This window comes from Rattus rattus, chromosome 18 (genome assembly GCF_011064425.1).
Source record: "Rattus rattus isolate New Zealand chromosome 18, Rrattus_CSIRO_v1, whole genome shotgun sequence".
NCBI lineage: Eukaryota > Metazoa > Chordata > Mammalia > Rodentia > Muridae > Rattus > Rattus rattus.
In genome coordinates this window covers 26002578-26019539 of record NC_046171.1, presented here as the reverse complement: position 1 = coordinate 26019539, position 16962 = coordinate 26002578, and the positions used below count along the sequence as shown (strand labels likewise).

The following is a 16962-nucleotide window of genomic DNA, read 5'->3' as shown; positions in this document are numbered from 1 at the left end:
CATCTCTTAGTCTTTACTAACCCTAAGTTAGAACCATCTAAGGACACTTTAGCAGTCCTGATGCCCAATAAATCTCAGGAGGTGGGATGTGGCCATCAGGGGTTCTTTTAAGCTCCCTAGATGCTATCGGGATTGAAACCCAGAACTCCAGAGCAGGCTCTACACATCCGCAACATGATGCGTCTCCTCCACCTGTGCAGACATCACCAATCGATTGCGATTTCTTTCTCACAGTGAGATGTACCTGTTCAAATACAGCTCTGCAGGAAACCTTTTCCAACCAGTCAGCCTCAGAAAGGAGTTGAAATTTACTTGTCCTCCTAGCTGAGAAGCTTTAAACTGTCTGGCTGGGGCCATGTGTATGTCTAGCCATATCTGAACCAAATAATGGTAAAAATAATAACATCAAACCTTGACCAGAAAGAGTGACTGCCACGGTTATATAAGGATTGTTTGGATTGGTTAAGAATAGCCAGCATGAGTCAGCTAGCATCCCTGTCCTGCAGTAAATTGCTGCCCAGCTGGGAGAACTATATGGAGGAATGCAAGCCAGTGTGGTGCCGTAGAACAGACAGGCTCTGGCCGACATTTGTCTAGACCGACAAGCAGCTGGATCCTCATGTGCACTTTGCTAGAACTTAGGGTCACCATTTTTTTTGTCTCAGTGCAGAGACAAAATATCTGACAGAAGTCACCTAAGGACTTGGGGAGGTTGTCAGCTTTTACAACTCCAGCGACAGTCTCTCCTAGCAGGGAAGGCATGGCAACGGGGGCATCAGACGGGCAGTCACATGCATCTGCCATCAAGAAGCAGAAAGCAGAGAATGTTTGTAATTAATATACTCTCTCTCTCTCTCTCTCTCTCTCTCTCTCTCTCTCTCCCCTCCTCCTCCTCCTCTTCCTCCTCTCTCCTCTCCCTGCCCCCTCTCTCCCCCTCTCTCTCCCCCTCTCTCTCCCCCTCTCCTCCCTCTCTGTCTCTTTCTCCCTCTCCCTCTTTCTTTCCTTGAGACAGTGTGTCTCTGTGTAGCTATGGCTAAAACTCACTCTCCATAGACCAGTAGAGCAGGCTGAGCTCCAACTCAGCCATCTGTCTGCCTCTGCCTCCTGAGTTCTAGGATTAAAGCCATGTACCACACCACCTGGCCACATGTATCCTTATTGTCACCTGTATGAGGGTGGTGCGCGTTAACTCTTAGACTTGGAATTGCTGAGCCAGACAGTGTCTTAGTCTGTTGAGGCGCTAACATAGTGCCATTGCCTGGGAGATCTACTAATAAGAGAAAGCTGTCAAACGTGGTTCTGGAGGTTGGAAATTTTTAAACCAACGTGCCAGCACATTCGGCGTGTAATAAAAGGCTCGTTCTCTACATCCAAGATAGAGCCTTCATGCCATGTCCTCACAGGGTGGAAGGGATGACTAAGTTCCCTCACACCTCGTTTACAAGGACACTAATTCTATTCACAAGGACCCTACCCTCTTGACCTACCACTCCAGTCACTTTCTGAAGGTGTCACCTCTAACACCAGCACACCACTGGGAATTCAACTTTAACGTAAGAACTTTGGAAGAGCGCCAACGTTTATGCGGAAGCAAAGACTATGTACATTGGAACCTGTGGCGGTCCGGAGCAGCCTAAGCTGTGACAAACTGTCTCAAGAAGTAACAGGGTTGGGGATGCAGCTCAGTCATACAATGCTTGCCTGGATTCAGTACCCAGTGTGGGGGTTTCGACAAGTATGGAATGTATGAGACCTTGACACCACCACCACCACCACCACCACCACCACCACAACAACAACAACAACAACAACAACAACAACAACCACAACAACGTAAATTATGATGTTTTGGCCAAATAATCCTTCAAAAAGGATACCCCCATCAGCACTGTGAGAGGATCCTTTCTTTTTCCTTCTTTTCAAGGCAGGCTTTCTCTGTGTAGCCTTTGCTGTCCTGGAACTTACTGTGTAGAACAGGCTGGCCCAGAGCTCACAGAGACCCACCTGCTTCTGTCTCTCCAGTGCTGAGATTAAATGTGTTCACCACCACACCCATCTGAGAGAATCCTTTCTGTTACCCAGGAGAGGGACAGGCTCTGTTGCTGAAACAGTCAGACCCCAGATCTCAGTACATTTTTGTGCGAAAGCTTATTTTTCTCATATACCCCCTTTGGCTCTCCCATAGTCAGCATGCTTCTATCTTGAGCTAAGCCCATCGGAACTGTGGCTGCCCATTCAGCACGGTCCCTGGGGAATGTGGGGAAACATTTTAAGGACCAGGCCTTGAAGTGGTTCCATCACTTTCTCCCACATCCCACAGACCGGAACCAGCCACATGGTCATCACCTCATTGCCAGCAAGGCCGGGCTGTGGGGAGGGGGCACACAGGCACTCGGGGGAATGCTGTAGCTGTGTCAGAGGGTTTCCTGGAACTTACATCCCAGCACATACTCCAGGATGTCTTGTTCTTCGCCAGCCATGTGAAGAAATGTCACGGAGCGTTGTGTCAACTTTGACTAATATCTGGAATGATTTGTCCTAATTAAACCATCTGGACTTTGAGGTGGCAATATCCACCTTTAATCTGGGCCACACCTTCTGGAGGCAGCCTATGTAAAGGGTGCAGAAGAAGGAAGCTTCTTCTCTGGCTTATTCTCGCCCTCGCCAACAAGTCCATACCTTCCTTCACAGGCATTAGAGCACTTCTTCAGGATTCTGGTGAGAACTAGACACCCAGCCTCGTGGACCGAACAGCTACTGGATTCTCGGACTTTTCGTTGGTAGACAGCTATGGTTGGGCTCGCTGGACCTCAGCCTGAGTGATACAAATGTGGCTCCGATTTTCCCTCCTATGTTTCCTCAAGCAGCCACAAGCCACCGTGCTCTGCCGTGGTACCCAGAGCACACTGTGTTCACGATCAACACACCCCCGGCGGCTTTGCCCCCAGATGTCCTCAAACCCAAATATCCATTTGTGGGAAAGCCTCAAGACTTTTTAAAAAATGTTGGCTGCTGTTCATAAAAGCATACAAAGGCATGTGAGCAGCAATATAAAATTAGACGCGTCAAGATCTCTGCCAGCTGCACTGTGGCCTGGCGTGGCCACGCTCTTCCCTGATGTTCCCAGTCACCGTCTCCTTCCACTGTGTCTCTCCTTCGGGGACACATACACTGAGTGAGGAGAGGAGTCAGATTACGATAAGGGGAGGGAGAAAGGGAACCTCTTGTTCCCTGGTGTTCTGTCTCAACTTCTGCAAACATCTGGGCTGGGACCGTTCTTAACCCTGAGGTTCATATGACTGTGAGGACCTTACGGGTTTAAAGGCTTGGAGCTGGTGTGCAGGGGCATGGTCTTGGATGACAACTTTGCCTACAGGGGCTAGAGGACAGGTGGGATTTTGTCTGGTGTCACAGCATGGTGTCTCACAGCCAGATGCCAAACTAAAGGATGGGAAACATTGGTTTGCAAACTAGAAGGAGTCATCTAAGGCCGGGAGACCAAATGGGCTCTGTCTTCCAGGTCACCCTTGGTGAACTAGCCCTGCACCCAAACAGCAAGCAAAAGCAAGAAGCACAAAGCATCCACAGCATCTCTCTCTCTCTCTCTCTCTCTCTCTCTCTCTCTCTCTCTCTCTCTCTCTCTCTGGGCTCAATGATACACTATGTCTACTTTGACATAAGATCTCACCGTGTAGCTTAAATTATCAGAAATCTTCCTGCCTCAGCCTCTCAGGATTTCAGATGACATTCATTATGACTTTTAGTAAAACAAACAAACAGACCGTAACTGTGGCGCTTGTGTGCCCTCAGGTCTTTTTGGTTCAGTGTCCTAGCATGAGCATTTTCATCGAGTTTTATATTGATAGTCTCCTTTCAAGAAAGTATAAATCAAGACTTTTTTAGAAGACAAAACAAAACACCAAAAAAAAAGTAATAAAAATGGAAAAACACCAAAAATCAAAATCAGAACAAAACAAAAAAAATCCAAAAGAAACAAACAAAACCCAGCATCCCATGTAGCCCAGGCTGGATGACTTTGACTTTCTTTTTTTTTTTTTTTCAGAGCTGGGGACCGAACCCAGGGCCTTGTGCTTCCTAGGCAAGCGCTCTACCACTGAGCTAAATCCCCAACCCCGACTTTGACTTTCTATTCCTCCTGCTTCCACTTCCCGATGCTAGAATTGCAGCTGTGTACAGCCACATCTGGGTTTATGAGGTGCCAGGGGTAGAACCTTCTTGCACATTGGGCACTATGCCGGCTGAACTACATTCCCAGGTCCAAGTCAGGCATCTTATAGGTGCCCCGTTCTCTGACAGCCCTGGGGAGGACAGATGGGTACCAAGAGCCAGACCTGACATTCTAGACGCAATAGAAGTCCATTCATTTATTCCACAGAGACTTGCTGAGCCCAGCTACATACCAGGAGCTATGCTTGCTGCTGTGGGACTCCAGAGGACACAACCGCCATCTGAGAAAGAACAGGGGCCCTCCCAGGGTTGTTTTCCTTACCCTTTTGCCCATAGGAGTTTTTAGTAAACCAACAACCGAATAGTGTGGCATAAAGCTCACCGCTCGGGGGTGTGCACAAAAGAGATGGCTCAGTGGTTAAGGGCTCTTCAGTTCTTATTACCCACACAGCAACTCACAAGCATCTGCAACTCCAGTTCCAGGGAGTCAGACGCTCTCTTCCAACCTCTGCAGGTATCAGACACGCACAGACACTTGGAAGCAAAACATTCATACATACAGATGAAATAAAATAGATATATCTTTTTTTTTTTTTTCGGAGCTGAGGACTGAACCCAGGGCCTTGCGCTTGCTAGGCAAGCGCTCTACCACTGAGCTAAATCCCCAACCCCTAGATATATCTTTTAATATGAACAGCCACCACTTTAAATGGCCAGTTTCCTGGCTATAAATGCCGTCACCGCCGTCCGTCTCCAGAATCGCCTTTATCTTTCCAGGCTGATGCTCTGTACATAGGTGAGTGATCCCCCTGCCTCAGCTTCTTGGGTAGCAGGTACTACAAATGGCACCACCGCACCCCACGCCTGCATCCTTTGTTTGTTTAGCTGTTTTTCCTTCTTTGTTTTGTTTATAAAGTCTCCCAGGCCAGCATCAAATTCACTGTGTCGCCCGAGGATAGCCTTAAGCTTTTCATCCTCCTGCCTCCACCTTCTGAGTCTTACAATCGCCCGTGTGTGCCACGATGTAGAGCGCGCTCTGGGTGGAACTCCGGGCCTCATGCGTGTTAGGCAAGCGCTACCTACTGAGCCCTACCTACTCCCAGCCCAGTCCTGCGCTCCTCATAGCACTCCTAGGATCCCGTGCAGGCGTGTGGTTGTCCAAATACTAACTCCGTAGAAAGGCGTGAGAATTGTCCCTTACAGCATTTCTGTAGCTGCCTCAGCGTTTTGAGCCCGTGGGTGGGGGGTGGTCAGTTCCCTCTAGTGGGACATTTCATTGCTTTGCCTGGCTGGTGTCCAGGTCAGTTTTGAATGGAGCAGACTGTTCCCCAGGCTGCCTGCTCTGTGTGGCTGAAGGCAGCCCGGACACCAGTCACCGTATGGTGCTGGCTAGCGAGTAGCAGGTTACTAGGTTACTAGGCCTAGTGGGGCCTGGCAGGGGACTTGCATTTCAAGCAACTGTGACTCTCCAGTGGGGTAGATAAAGAGTGCTTTCCAGGCATGAAAGGCTAAGGAGTGCCTTGGGCTGGTGTTGCCAAGGTTATCCCATAGCTCCATCAGCCTAGCCCTCAACTCCATAGTCCACTGTGGCTCGGGTGGACTCCTCCTCCTTATAAGTACATGGGCACCTTTGCCTTGGACCGATTGAGTCTTGGCTGTAGCTGGACACAGACAGAAGCTGTAGATGGATTCCTTCATTGTGTTCGTCTTTTTTAAAAATTTTATTTTGTGTGTGCATATGTGTGTCTGTGTGTGTGTCTGTGTGTGTGTCTGTGTGTGTGTGTCGTGTCTGTGTGTATGTCTGTGTGTGTCTGTGTGTGTGTGTCTGTGTGTGTGTATCTGTGTTTGTGTGTGTGTGTCTGTGTTTGTGTCTGTGTGTGTCTGTGTGTCTGTGTGTGTCTGTGTGTCTGTGTGTGTCTGTGTGTCTGTGTGTGTCTGTGTGTGTGTATCTGTGTTTGTGTGTCTGTGTGTCTGTGTGTGTGTCTGTGTGTATGAGGGCATGAACTTGGCCTCCTGGTCATCTTGCCTTCCTAAGTTCTGGGATTACAGGATGATGAACTGTACTGGGAAATGTGTTTGTTTTAGAGAAGGAAGCCAGAGCCCCAGGATGCTAGGTTGCTGAGGTGCTGGGATGCTGGGATGCTTCAGTACCATGATGCTGAATGGCGGGCACGAGGCAGACCTGCCCTCACACCCTCCTTCCCTGTCCCTCTTCTCCCTTCACTTAGCCACCAGCATCCTCTGAGCATATGCTGTCCTGTCAGAACTTCATGATACTGGGGTATGGTGGGGAGGGGTGTGCCCTTCCCGGGCCATCTCTAGACGCTTCTCTGTGAAATAGGGTCTAGCCTGAACAGGTCAACGCATAGAAAAACCCAACTTAGCAGAAACAAGTAACTTCTTTTCTTGTCCTGATTGACTGAAAGAAACGGCAGAGTCCCAGGCTACACCCTCCCCTCTGCTGTCTAGGGATTGAGGAACAGCTTTCACAGACACACCCCCCACCCGCCCCACTTTCAATTGGGTGACACAGAGGGATCAGCCTTCTGACCTCCATGAGTGGATTCACAACTTTCCCACAGCAGCCTGATCGTCTCTCTCTGCCTATGGAGCCCTGAGGAGCTCTGTGGAGCCCTGCGGAGCCCTTTTTTCCTACTTGAAGAAGCTGTGTACACAGGCATGTAACAGCTGAGGCTGTTTCCTGCTACACTCTGGTCCCAGAGAGAGGGGAGTGAAATCTTGGCGCTTGATGCAATGTCTGGCAAGCCCCAGCCCCTTATCGGACCTTCCCTCCCAGTGTCCTTCGCTCCAGAAGGACAGAGGCTGAACTGCCATCCTTCAGGGGCCTCAGTGGAAGAACCCCGCTGGAGGCAGTCCAAATGTGAGGCAGCTCTCCAGTGAGGCAGTTTGCCAAGTCATGGGAGAGGCCCGTGCAGGAAGACCCCTGAGCAGGGAGGAGGGAAGGGCAGCTGATGCCCTGCTTGGCAAGGCTCACCCACCTCAGCTGCCTCCCTCCCTTTCTGAACCACCAGTTGCCGTGGGGGCTTTCCCACCCCTCCCCCTCACGAGCACACAGCTGTGAGGAGCTTGTGTGAAAGTCCCCAAGAAATGAAAAATCGCTTTGCCCTTGGTCCATATCCCGCATTCTAGCACATGCCCAGTGCGGGTTCCCAGGGCGTCTCTCCCTCGTGGCTCACTTACACATGGAGCTAGTGAATATTCTCCTTTCCCTGGTGCTGCCTATTAACCTAGAATGCCTGAGCAATATTATTATTATTGGCTTTTTTGACACTGGGTTTCTCTGTGTAACCCTGGCTGTCCTCGAATTAATTCAGTAGACCAGGCTGGCCTTGAACTCAGAGATCCACCTGTCTTTGCCTCCTGAATGCTGGGCTTAAAAATGTGTGCCACCATGCCTGGCATTTTTTTTAAAAAGATTTATTTATTTATTATACATAAGTACACTGTAGCTGTCTTCAGAAACACCAGAAGAGGGCATTAGATCACATCATAGATGACTCTGGGTCACCATGTGGTCGCTGGGAATTGAACTCAGGACCTCTGGAAGAGCAGTCAGTGCTCTTAACCACTGAGCCATCTCTCCAGCCTGCCTGGCATTTTTTTTTTTTTAATTTAAACAGTTTTCATTTGTTTAGTGAAATGAATTGTGTTAATGAGGCGCTTTGCTGGGGTCTGTGGTAAGTTACAAAGGTCTGCAGCCGTGTTCCTCAGCGAGCACGGCTCACTTGTTACTTATGAGTGATGAACAACACATTGAGATATCTTGAGGCGAGCCTTGCCCCTGTAGCAATCTCTACTGATTTTGTCAGTTGTGTGAATGAGGAACCTAAGTTAGATCCTGTGGGGGAGGGGCCTTTTCCACTTCCCACATCCCCTTGGCTTTCCTGTCCTTCTATCCAGTCCCACCTGGAATACAAAATCTTTGTCCCGCTGGAAAAGAACGTTTGCATCCAGGAAAGAAATAAAGCACACGAAAAAAAGAAAGTGATGGCGGTGGTCAGGGAAGGACTTGGAGCTCTGGAGGCTAAGTCAGCACAGGAGGAATAGGGATTTCTGACTTCTCTGGGCTTTCCTGGAGGAAGAATGATCTTGGGGGTCCATGTTAAATAGAACGAATTCCGGTGAGGACCAGCAAGGATGCGCCCCCAGGCGGGGAGTAGTGGGAAGGACTGGGGCCAGATGATGCCCACAGAAGCTGGGAGTGAGGTGTGGCTCCCACTCCCGGGGCCTTGGAGGGCTTGTGCTCTGCTCTGAGTTGTGCACAAAGGGTCTTTAGCCGCCAGAGTCACCCGGAGTACTGGGCTGGGTGTCTGGGAAGCTCCTCAGGCCTCGACCGCATCCACTTAGCTGGGTTTAGGCCCTCGTAGGCCCCTGTGTGTTGGAGGCGGGAAGAGTTTGGGAGAGGAACGTGGACCAGAAGAGTTAGCTGTGCAGAACAGAGGAGTGAGATTCGTGAAATGGAGGCCACCATCACCTAAGGAGAGAACAGAGAGGGAGGGAGGAGTGCACCCCCAGGTGATCCCAGAGGAAGCTTGAGCAGAGAATGACCTGAGTGCAGGAGGGGAAGAGAGACCGGCTGAGGAAGGGAGAGACATGCCCATGTAGTCCCCAGGTTGAAATGTAGCAAGGCCCTCTCTCTCACTGAAGGTGACTGAGGGTGTTGTTTAAGGAAGAAAAGGACATTGCAGAAGAAGAGGACTGAGACACCAAGGCCAGGGAGAAGTATGAGGCAGGAGGATGATCCTTTTGAGAACTATGCGGCTGATTGCCGTGAGTGGTGTATGACAATGTTGCCCAGCTGACACCCATTGCTCCTCCCTCGGGGTGGCTCTCAACATCGCACAGTGGTCCTCACCAAATGGAAGCTTCCATGGAGGAACTGGGCCAGCCATCTTCTCTTACTGCCCCTGGTGTTTGTACCTAGCAGGCAGAGAGCTGGTCCAGCTGATGGCGAGTCCTGTCCCATGACCAGCTGTGCCAGGCAGAGCTGGACTGGGCCTGTGATCCTGGCGTCTTTCATCACTGACAAGGACATGCTAGCAGGTTGGCCTTTAGTGACACCATGACAGGGGTAAGAGGGCGTTGAGAGCCATGGAGTAGAGGATGCTGGGAAGGCCATCAAGGGAAGAGGCAGCAGAGATTTCCAGTCACGAAAGGATCACAGGACCAGTATAGGCTTCTCAGTCCTGGAAGGGAGATAGCATGGAGTTTCAGCCATGTTATAATCCACTTCTTACACAGGGCATCCTTCAGGGCAAGCTCTGCCTGAGTCTTCGCTGAGTGAGTCCCAGTCTAGGCCTCTTCTTCAACCCTGTAAACTCCTGGCGTTGGACTCTCCTCACACATTCCTCCCTCTCCTGGCTAGTCACCTGGCCTTGGGGCTTCCAAGGCTGCAGAGGGGACATCCTACTAGGGATTCATGAAGGAGCTGCCAGTCTGCTCACGCAATGCCAGTGTCCAGTCTTCCTTCTTCCTGGCAGAACCCTGCATTGCTGTAAGGGAGAGGAGGTTGGGCTAATGACTTCAAAATAGAAAAGGCCACTGGAAGAGGGGGGAGGGGAAGAAGGGTTAGAAGCTCGTCATCCAAGGAGCCCAACTCCTAAACCTGACTGTGTGCCTAGGACTGAGCCTGAGGCCCCAGCATGCCGGGTACTCACTATGATACGGGGCTTCATTCTTTGTACTTTTTTTTTTTTTTTTTTTTGAGCCACAGTCTAACTAAGTTGCCCTAGAAGGTCTTGAACTTGCAATCAATCTTCTTGCCTCTGCCAGCTGAGTAGCTAGGATTACAGATTTATGGCCATAAGTTCCCATCAAATCGAAAAATCTTGCCAAAGGTTCTGAACTCAGGAGCGAAAAGCATCTTTGTAGAACCCAGAGACTCCGAAACACAAGACCAATAGGCTCTCCCTGCACAGCACACTGTGCCTCATGTAACTAAGGATAGCCGTGAACTTCTGAGCCTCCTGGCCCCTCCTGAGTACGCTGGGATTGCCCGTATGTGTTCTCCGCTTCCGTTTCTATGCGGCGCCAGGGATCAAACCCAGGGCCTTGTGCTAGGCAAACACTACCAAGTGAGTCACAGTCCCAGCCCTGTGCTTTTGTGTGGCAGGTGGCTCAGGTTACTTTGCACTATCACCACCACACGTGACACTGGTAGCTGTGATGTCATTAGCAACCAGGGTTCTGCAGCTCTGTGGTTCTGTTTTAACAGCAGCGACCAGCGACCACTTAAGTTTTCCTTGATGTAAATACTCAGTGTGATGCTTGACGGTGCATGCCTTTAACCTGTGAGGTCAACAGAGAAACTCTGGGAAATGATAGATAAAGGGATTTGTCATTCATTCATCTATTTATTCATTCATTCCTTCACTCATTCATTCATCAGGTCTCGTTCTAGCTCATCAGAACTCTGTAGCTCAAACTAGCATTGAACTTAAAAAGATATTTCTGTCCCAGTTTCCCAGGTGCTGGGATTACAGGTCTGTACTGTCATGTCCTGGTTCCTTGCTAGCATTTTGGGTGTTTTATTGCTGTTTCATGTATTTTTTGCTACCCTGCTTTAAGCTCCAGGCAGACCACGCTATCAGCCCCACCCAGATTCCCTCAGATCTGTGGATGAAAACACACACACACACACACACACACACACACACACACACCCACACACACACACGCACACACACACACACACACACACACACACACACACACACACACACACACACACACACACACGCACACACACACACACACACACACACACACGCACACACACGCACACACACACACGCACACACACACACACACACACACACACACGCACACACGCACACACGCACACACGCACGCACACACGCACACACACACACGCACACACACACACACACACACACACACACACACACACACACACACACACACACACACACACACACACACACACACACACACACACACACACACACACACACACACACACACACACACACACACCCACACACACACACACACACCCACCCACCCACACACACACACACACACACACACACCCCACACACACACACACACACACACACACACACACACACACACACACACACACACACACACACACACACACACCACACGCACACATATTTTCAACCTACCTTATTGGCTCAATTGCTGGGCGCTTCTAATCTCCCACGACTAGCGTGCCCTTCCCGATACTCTTAGCTCAGCACCTCTTAATCTGCCCTTAGCTTAGCTGCACTTCTAATCTCCCGCCTGGAGGAGCGGCCTATGGTCACTCCACCTGAGGTCTCACATGGCTGGTTACCTTTTCTTCCTCCAAAGCATGGTGAAATCTCTCTTCCTATTCCTGTGTCTCTTAGCCTGCCTGCGGGGACCTGGAAGTCCTTCCTCTTTCCTTCCACCCTGCAATTGACCCCTGGCACTTTTATTGATCAATCAAGAACCAATTGGGGAACAGGACCTTAGCATCAGCACCACCTCCTATAGCTGTTTGTTTTGTTTATTTGTTTCTAAGGGAAAACAAGCAAAGTTTATTGGATAGCGTAACAGCTACTAGATGCAATGCTTTTTGTTTACCGTAGGACTTTTAAGAAATATTTATTTCATGCGTGTGAGCGTTCTGCCTGCTTGTATGTCTGTGCGTCACATGCATGCAGTGTCTGTGAGCATCAGATTCCCTAGAAATGGAGTTATAGATGGCTGCGAACTGCTGTTTGGGTGCTGGGAGCTGAACCTGAGTCCTCCGCAAAGGTATCGAGTGTTCTTAACCACTGAACCATCTCTCCAGACTCTGTTTTTGGTGTTTGTTTGAGACAGAGTCAAAAGGCTGGTCTAAAGTATACCATCTAGCTAAAGCTGGCCTCGAACTCCTGATCCTCCTGTCCTACCTCCAGAATGCTGGGATGTGATCTATTAAAGAAACCCCAACTGGTGTGGTAAACTGCACCTGTGATCCTCTAGGAGGTTGGGTGGGGGGATAAAGAGGTCCAGCGTGGCCTGGACTACACAAGAGACCCTATCTCAAAAGAGAGGTGGAGACTTAGGTTCTGAGAGTGGGCCTGAGGTCTCTCTTCAAAAGTTTTATGTTCCCTGTGTATGAACAAGCATGTTCTGAGTACCTGTCTCTTCACAGGATGAAGGTGTCTCCCACCTGAAGAGGACAGGTTGGGTCCCAAGCTCTGCTCCTGAGCTGAGTGCCTGCAGCCAGACTCAGGAGCTTCCATGGCGCCCCCTGTCCCCATGGAGAAAGGACTCGCTTTGCCTCAGGATTGCCGGGACCTTGTGCACAGCCTGAAGATTCGAGGCAGATATGTCCTGTTCCTGGCATTTGTGGTCATAGTTTTTATCTTCATTGAAAAGGAAAATAAAATCATATCCAGGTAAGGAATATGAGAGGTGAGGTCAGAGGTGACACTAGGGTTTTCAAAGGATCAAGAAGGACATCCCTTCTACAAGAGGTCATCAGGAGTGAGACTTGGGCAGCCAGGCTGGCACCTCCACACCGTCCCTTCTCAAATGCAAGTGCTTAGGCGAAACACTTCCCTTTGTTGAGGCGGCCTTTCTAGTCGGTGACTGGTGATGGGCCCGTCTTGTTGAGAAGGTAAATGCAGAACTATAAACCACAGCTTGCCCATGGCCTGCCACATAGGTGATGTTTGGTACTTGCTGGTATGGCTACTTCACTTATTATTCTCTCCCCTCTGCAAGTCTTGATATCATGAGTAGAGGTGAACCCACGGGAAGGAGGAGTCTGGTGTGGCCACTCTGGTGGGTGGGGCCATCATGGGTAGGTACCCAGATAGTTTATCATTCAACCCCAAGGGAGTGACCCTCAGATAGACTGCATACTCCTTGACTTAGCAGGTACTATGTGGGGTGGACCTGCTGGACACAGAACCATTTCTTTTTAGTACATTTTTAAAAAGATTTATTTATTTATTATATATAGTGTTCTACCTGCATGTATGCCTGCGGGTCAGAAAAGGACATCAGATCCAGGGTTGTGAGCCATCATGTGGTTGCTGGGAATTGAACTCAGGGCCTCTGGTAGAGCAGTCGGTGCTCTTAACCTCTGAGCCATCTCTCCAGCCTACAGAACCATTTCTTAATCCTGATCTCCCAGATGTGTGGCCCTGCATAACATCCTCAGCCAAGGAGGATGAAGGACTGCCAACGATTCCGCTCATGCCTGCTGCACACCGCGTGGCTTTCCTGAAAGCTGCTACTGACTTGCCCCAGATGAGGCAGACACGCGGGAGAGTGAAGAACCCCAGTTCTCTAGCGAAAGTGAGCCTATGTCGCATAGCTTCTCCCACTGAATCGCTCCTGGGTTTGTGCCAAAGAAACCTTAGCCTCTAGGCCTGCTTTGGAGAGCCGCAGCTAAGACTGCTTAGCCTAGTATGGGAGATGACTTCCCAAATCAGTCACAGACGCTGTCCCTTTTTAACCCCGCCCCCAGGGTCTCCGACAAGCTGAAGCAGATCCCTCAGTTTGTGGCAGATGCCAACAGCACCGACCCAGCCCTGCTCTTATCGGAAAACGCGTCTCTCTTGTCCCTGAGCGAGCTGGATTCCACCTTCTCCCATCTGCGGAGCCGCCTGCACAACTTGAGCCTGCAGCTGGGCTTAGCGCCAGCAATGGAGGCCCAGGGCCAGGAGGCTTTGGCAGAGACGCCATCCCAGCAGGCTGGAGCAGGGACCCGGCGCCACGTGCTCCTCATGGCCACCACCCGCACCGGCTCCTCATTCGTGGGCGAGTTCTTCAACCAGCAGGGCAATATCTTTTACCTCTTTGAGCCACTGTGGCACATCGAGCGCACCGTGTTCTTCCAGCAGGGAGGTGCCAGCGCGGCGGGTTCAGCGTTGGTCTACCGCGATGTCCTCAAGCAGCTATTGCTGTGTGACCTGTATGTGCTGGAGCCCTTCATCACCCCTCCGCCCGAGGACCACTTGACTCAGTTCCTGTTCCGCCGGGGATCCAGCCGCTCGCTCTGCGAGGATCCGGTGTGCACGCCCTTCGTCAAGAAGGTCTTCGAGAAGTACCACTGCAGGAACCGTCACTGCGGGCCACTCAACGTGACCTTGGCGGCCGAGGCCTGCCGCCGCAAGGACCACATGGCCCTCAAGGTCGTGCGCATCCGTCAGCTGGAGTTCCTGCAGCCTCTGGCTGAGGACCCAAGGCTGGACCTGCGAGTCATCCAGCTGGTGCGCGACCCCCGGGCCGTGCTGGCTTCACGCATGGTGGCCTTTGCGGGCAAGTATGAGAGCTGGAAGAAGTGGCTGTCCGAGGGCCAGGACCAGCTGAGCGAGAATGAGGTGCAGCGGTTGCGGGGCAACTGTGAGAACATCCGGCTGTCTGCAGAGCTGGGCTTGCGGCAGCCAGCCTGGCTGCGCGGTCGCTACATGCTGGTGCGCTACGAGGATGTGGCACGCAGGCCACTACAGAAGGCCCGAGAGATGTATCGCTTCGCAGGCATCCCCTTGACCCCGCAGGTGGAGGACTGGATCCAGAAGAACACGCAGGCGGCGCGCGACAGCAGCGACGTCTACTCCACTCAGAAGAACTCCTCGGAGCAGTTTGAGAAGTGGCGCTTCAGCATGCCCTTCAAGCTGGCACAGGTGGTGCAGGCTGTCTGCGGCCCGGCCATGCACCTCTTCGGCTACAAGTTGGCAAAGGATGCCGCCTCACTCACCAACCGCTCCATCAGCCTGCTGGAGGAGCGGGGCACCTTCTGGGTCACGTAGTAGGGGTTGTTCAGGACCCTTGGAACCCCTTCTTATGAAAGGCTGGCCCTGCTTCCCTCACACCCAGCCTGGCAGTGAGACACAGCCCTGGCAGAGAGTCAAATGGGGGAGCTGTGATAGGAGAGGTGATAGGATACACCCCTGGCTATAGCACTAGGCTCCCTGCCAGCTCAATTCCCCAGCGCAGCTAGGGCCTTGGGGCCCCTCTAAGGACAGCAGGACCCTGTCTCCTTAGTGGTGCAGTGTCCCCAGCAGGCCCAGGTAGGTTCCTGTGGTGTGGACACGCCTCCCTGGCTCCTTACACAGTCACATAAACATACACGAAGCACATAAAGGCCTGTGGGCTCTGTGGGCCAGAGTCCAAGTGTTTAACAGCCAGAAGGGGCTTAGGCCTTCTCCAGTCGCTGAGACCTCCTACTGTAATAAGTGTTAACCTCTTCCGCTCTGAGTCAGAGAAGCCTGGCCAAGTCCTGGGAAGGAGGAGGAGGACAGCCTAGGGTGAGGAAGGGGGCATTTGAAGTTCCTCAGGGAACAATGGCTGTTTACCAGCTGATAGAAAATGGTCCGAGTAGCTGTTCTAACTTGTCATGAATATCATCAGCCTGTGTAGAACAAGACACACAAAGTGCATGTAAAACAGACAAGGCTGGGGGATGGCTCGGTGGTAAAGCCCTTGCCTCGCATGCCTAGGGCTCTGGGTATGATTCCCAGCACTACAAATATAAGGGAAGGTGAGGCATCCACATATGTGCAGCACCGAGAGAAACAAAAAAGCGTCATAAAAACATCCCTCCTCTCCTCTCTCTCTCTCTCTCTCTCTCTCTCTCTCTCTCTCTCTCTCTCTCTCTCACACACACACACACACACACACACACACTACACACTGGTACAGAAAAGCTTCTCTATTCTTTATGCTCACCGTGATTTTGTTGTTTTTTATTTGTTTGTTTTTCTGTATCTAAACAAGGAGCCTTAAATCACATTTTTTAGGATTATGTGGAGAGGGCACATATTCAAGGACAATGACACTTTGCCCTGACCAGAGCTGAAAAGGAATAATGGTCTCTGAGCCACCGCTGAGCATCTTAGGTTGTCATGGCTACCTCCTCGGACCCATCCACATGCTCCAGCTGGCAGGCAGAATATTTAGAGATGGCATGGGTAGCCTTCATATGACTATGGTCCAAAGGCTTCTCCTACCCACTCCTGGGGAGCATGGCTGGTTTTGAAGGCTTTCTGAGGCCTAACCAGCAGGCTTAGCTTCGGCTCCTGGAAGTGAAAGACAGCTCATGGACCTTCTGTCTCTAGCCAGGCCTCCCCTGGGGCTAGCCAAGAACTTCAGAGTGCTCCACGGGGGAAAGTCACATTAGGACATAGCTTCCCTCAGCAGCCTGCCATTTCTCTCCTAGTTGACAGAGGTCAGCCCTCAGGTTGCCATGGCTACAGCTAGCGTCTAAAAAGAGAGTCTGCTTTAGGGCTTTGGGAAGAGAATAGGCTGAACTCAGGACAGGCAGGTATCTTATTTGGGTTCTTAAGTTTATTTATAGCGTGGTGCTGTATTTGACTTTATTTCTGTAAAACTACTCAGAAGCAGTTGGGTGTGAGGAGCAGGGAAGGCTAATGCCAGCAGGGAGCAGCTGGCTCCTGGTAAAAGGACAGACCAGAGAGGACTTCCCATAGGAGGACTGGAGTCATGCAGAGCCCCTAGGGTCCTGCATGTTCCCACATGAGACATCGGATGTGTAGCTTGGAAGTGGGCCCAGCATGGGTGCGGACAGCAGTGACCGAACTCCCCATGTGCCGGGTTTGTTAACCACCTGCTCAGCTGCTGGGTCCCAAGCATAGGTGATCTTCCCTCACTCAAGCCAGCTTCCACTCTTGATTTGGACAATGGAAGAACAAATGTGTAGGGGACAAAGAGACACCAGTTCTTCATACTTGACGAGGACAGGATGTTGTGGGCAGGCTCAGGAGTGTTACTCTCTCTCCAAGA

The 16962-nt window shown here is 51.1% G+C and overlaps 1 protein-coding gene across 1 annotated transcript in view; it reads left to right on the top strand.

Annotated features, from left to right (window-relative positions):
• Window positions 1–15740, top strand: part of Chst3 (carbohydrate sulfotransferase 3) — a 33141-nt gene extending 17401 nt beyond the window's left edge. Inside the window, exons 2-3 of the mRNA XM_032888666.1 lie at window positions 12359–12605; window positions 13685–15740. Of these exons, the coding sequence (XP_032744557.1) occupies window positions 12448–12605; window positions 13685–14969 (1443 nt within the window). The 5' untranslated portion in view covers window positions 12359–12447 and the 3' untranslated portion in view covers window positions 14970–15740. The remainder of the gene's footprint in view (window positions 1–12358; window positions 12606–13684) is intronic.
• The last annotated feature ends 1222 nt before the right edge of the window (window positions 15741–16962 follow it).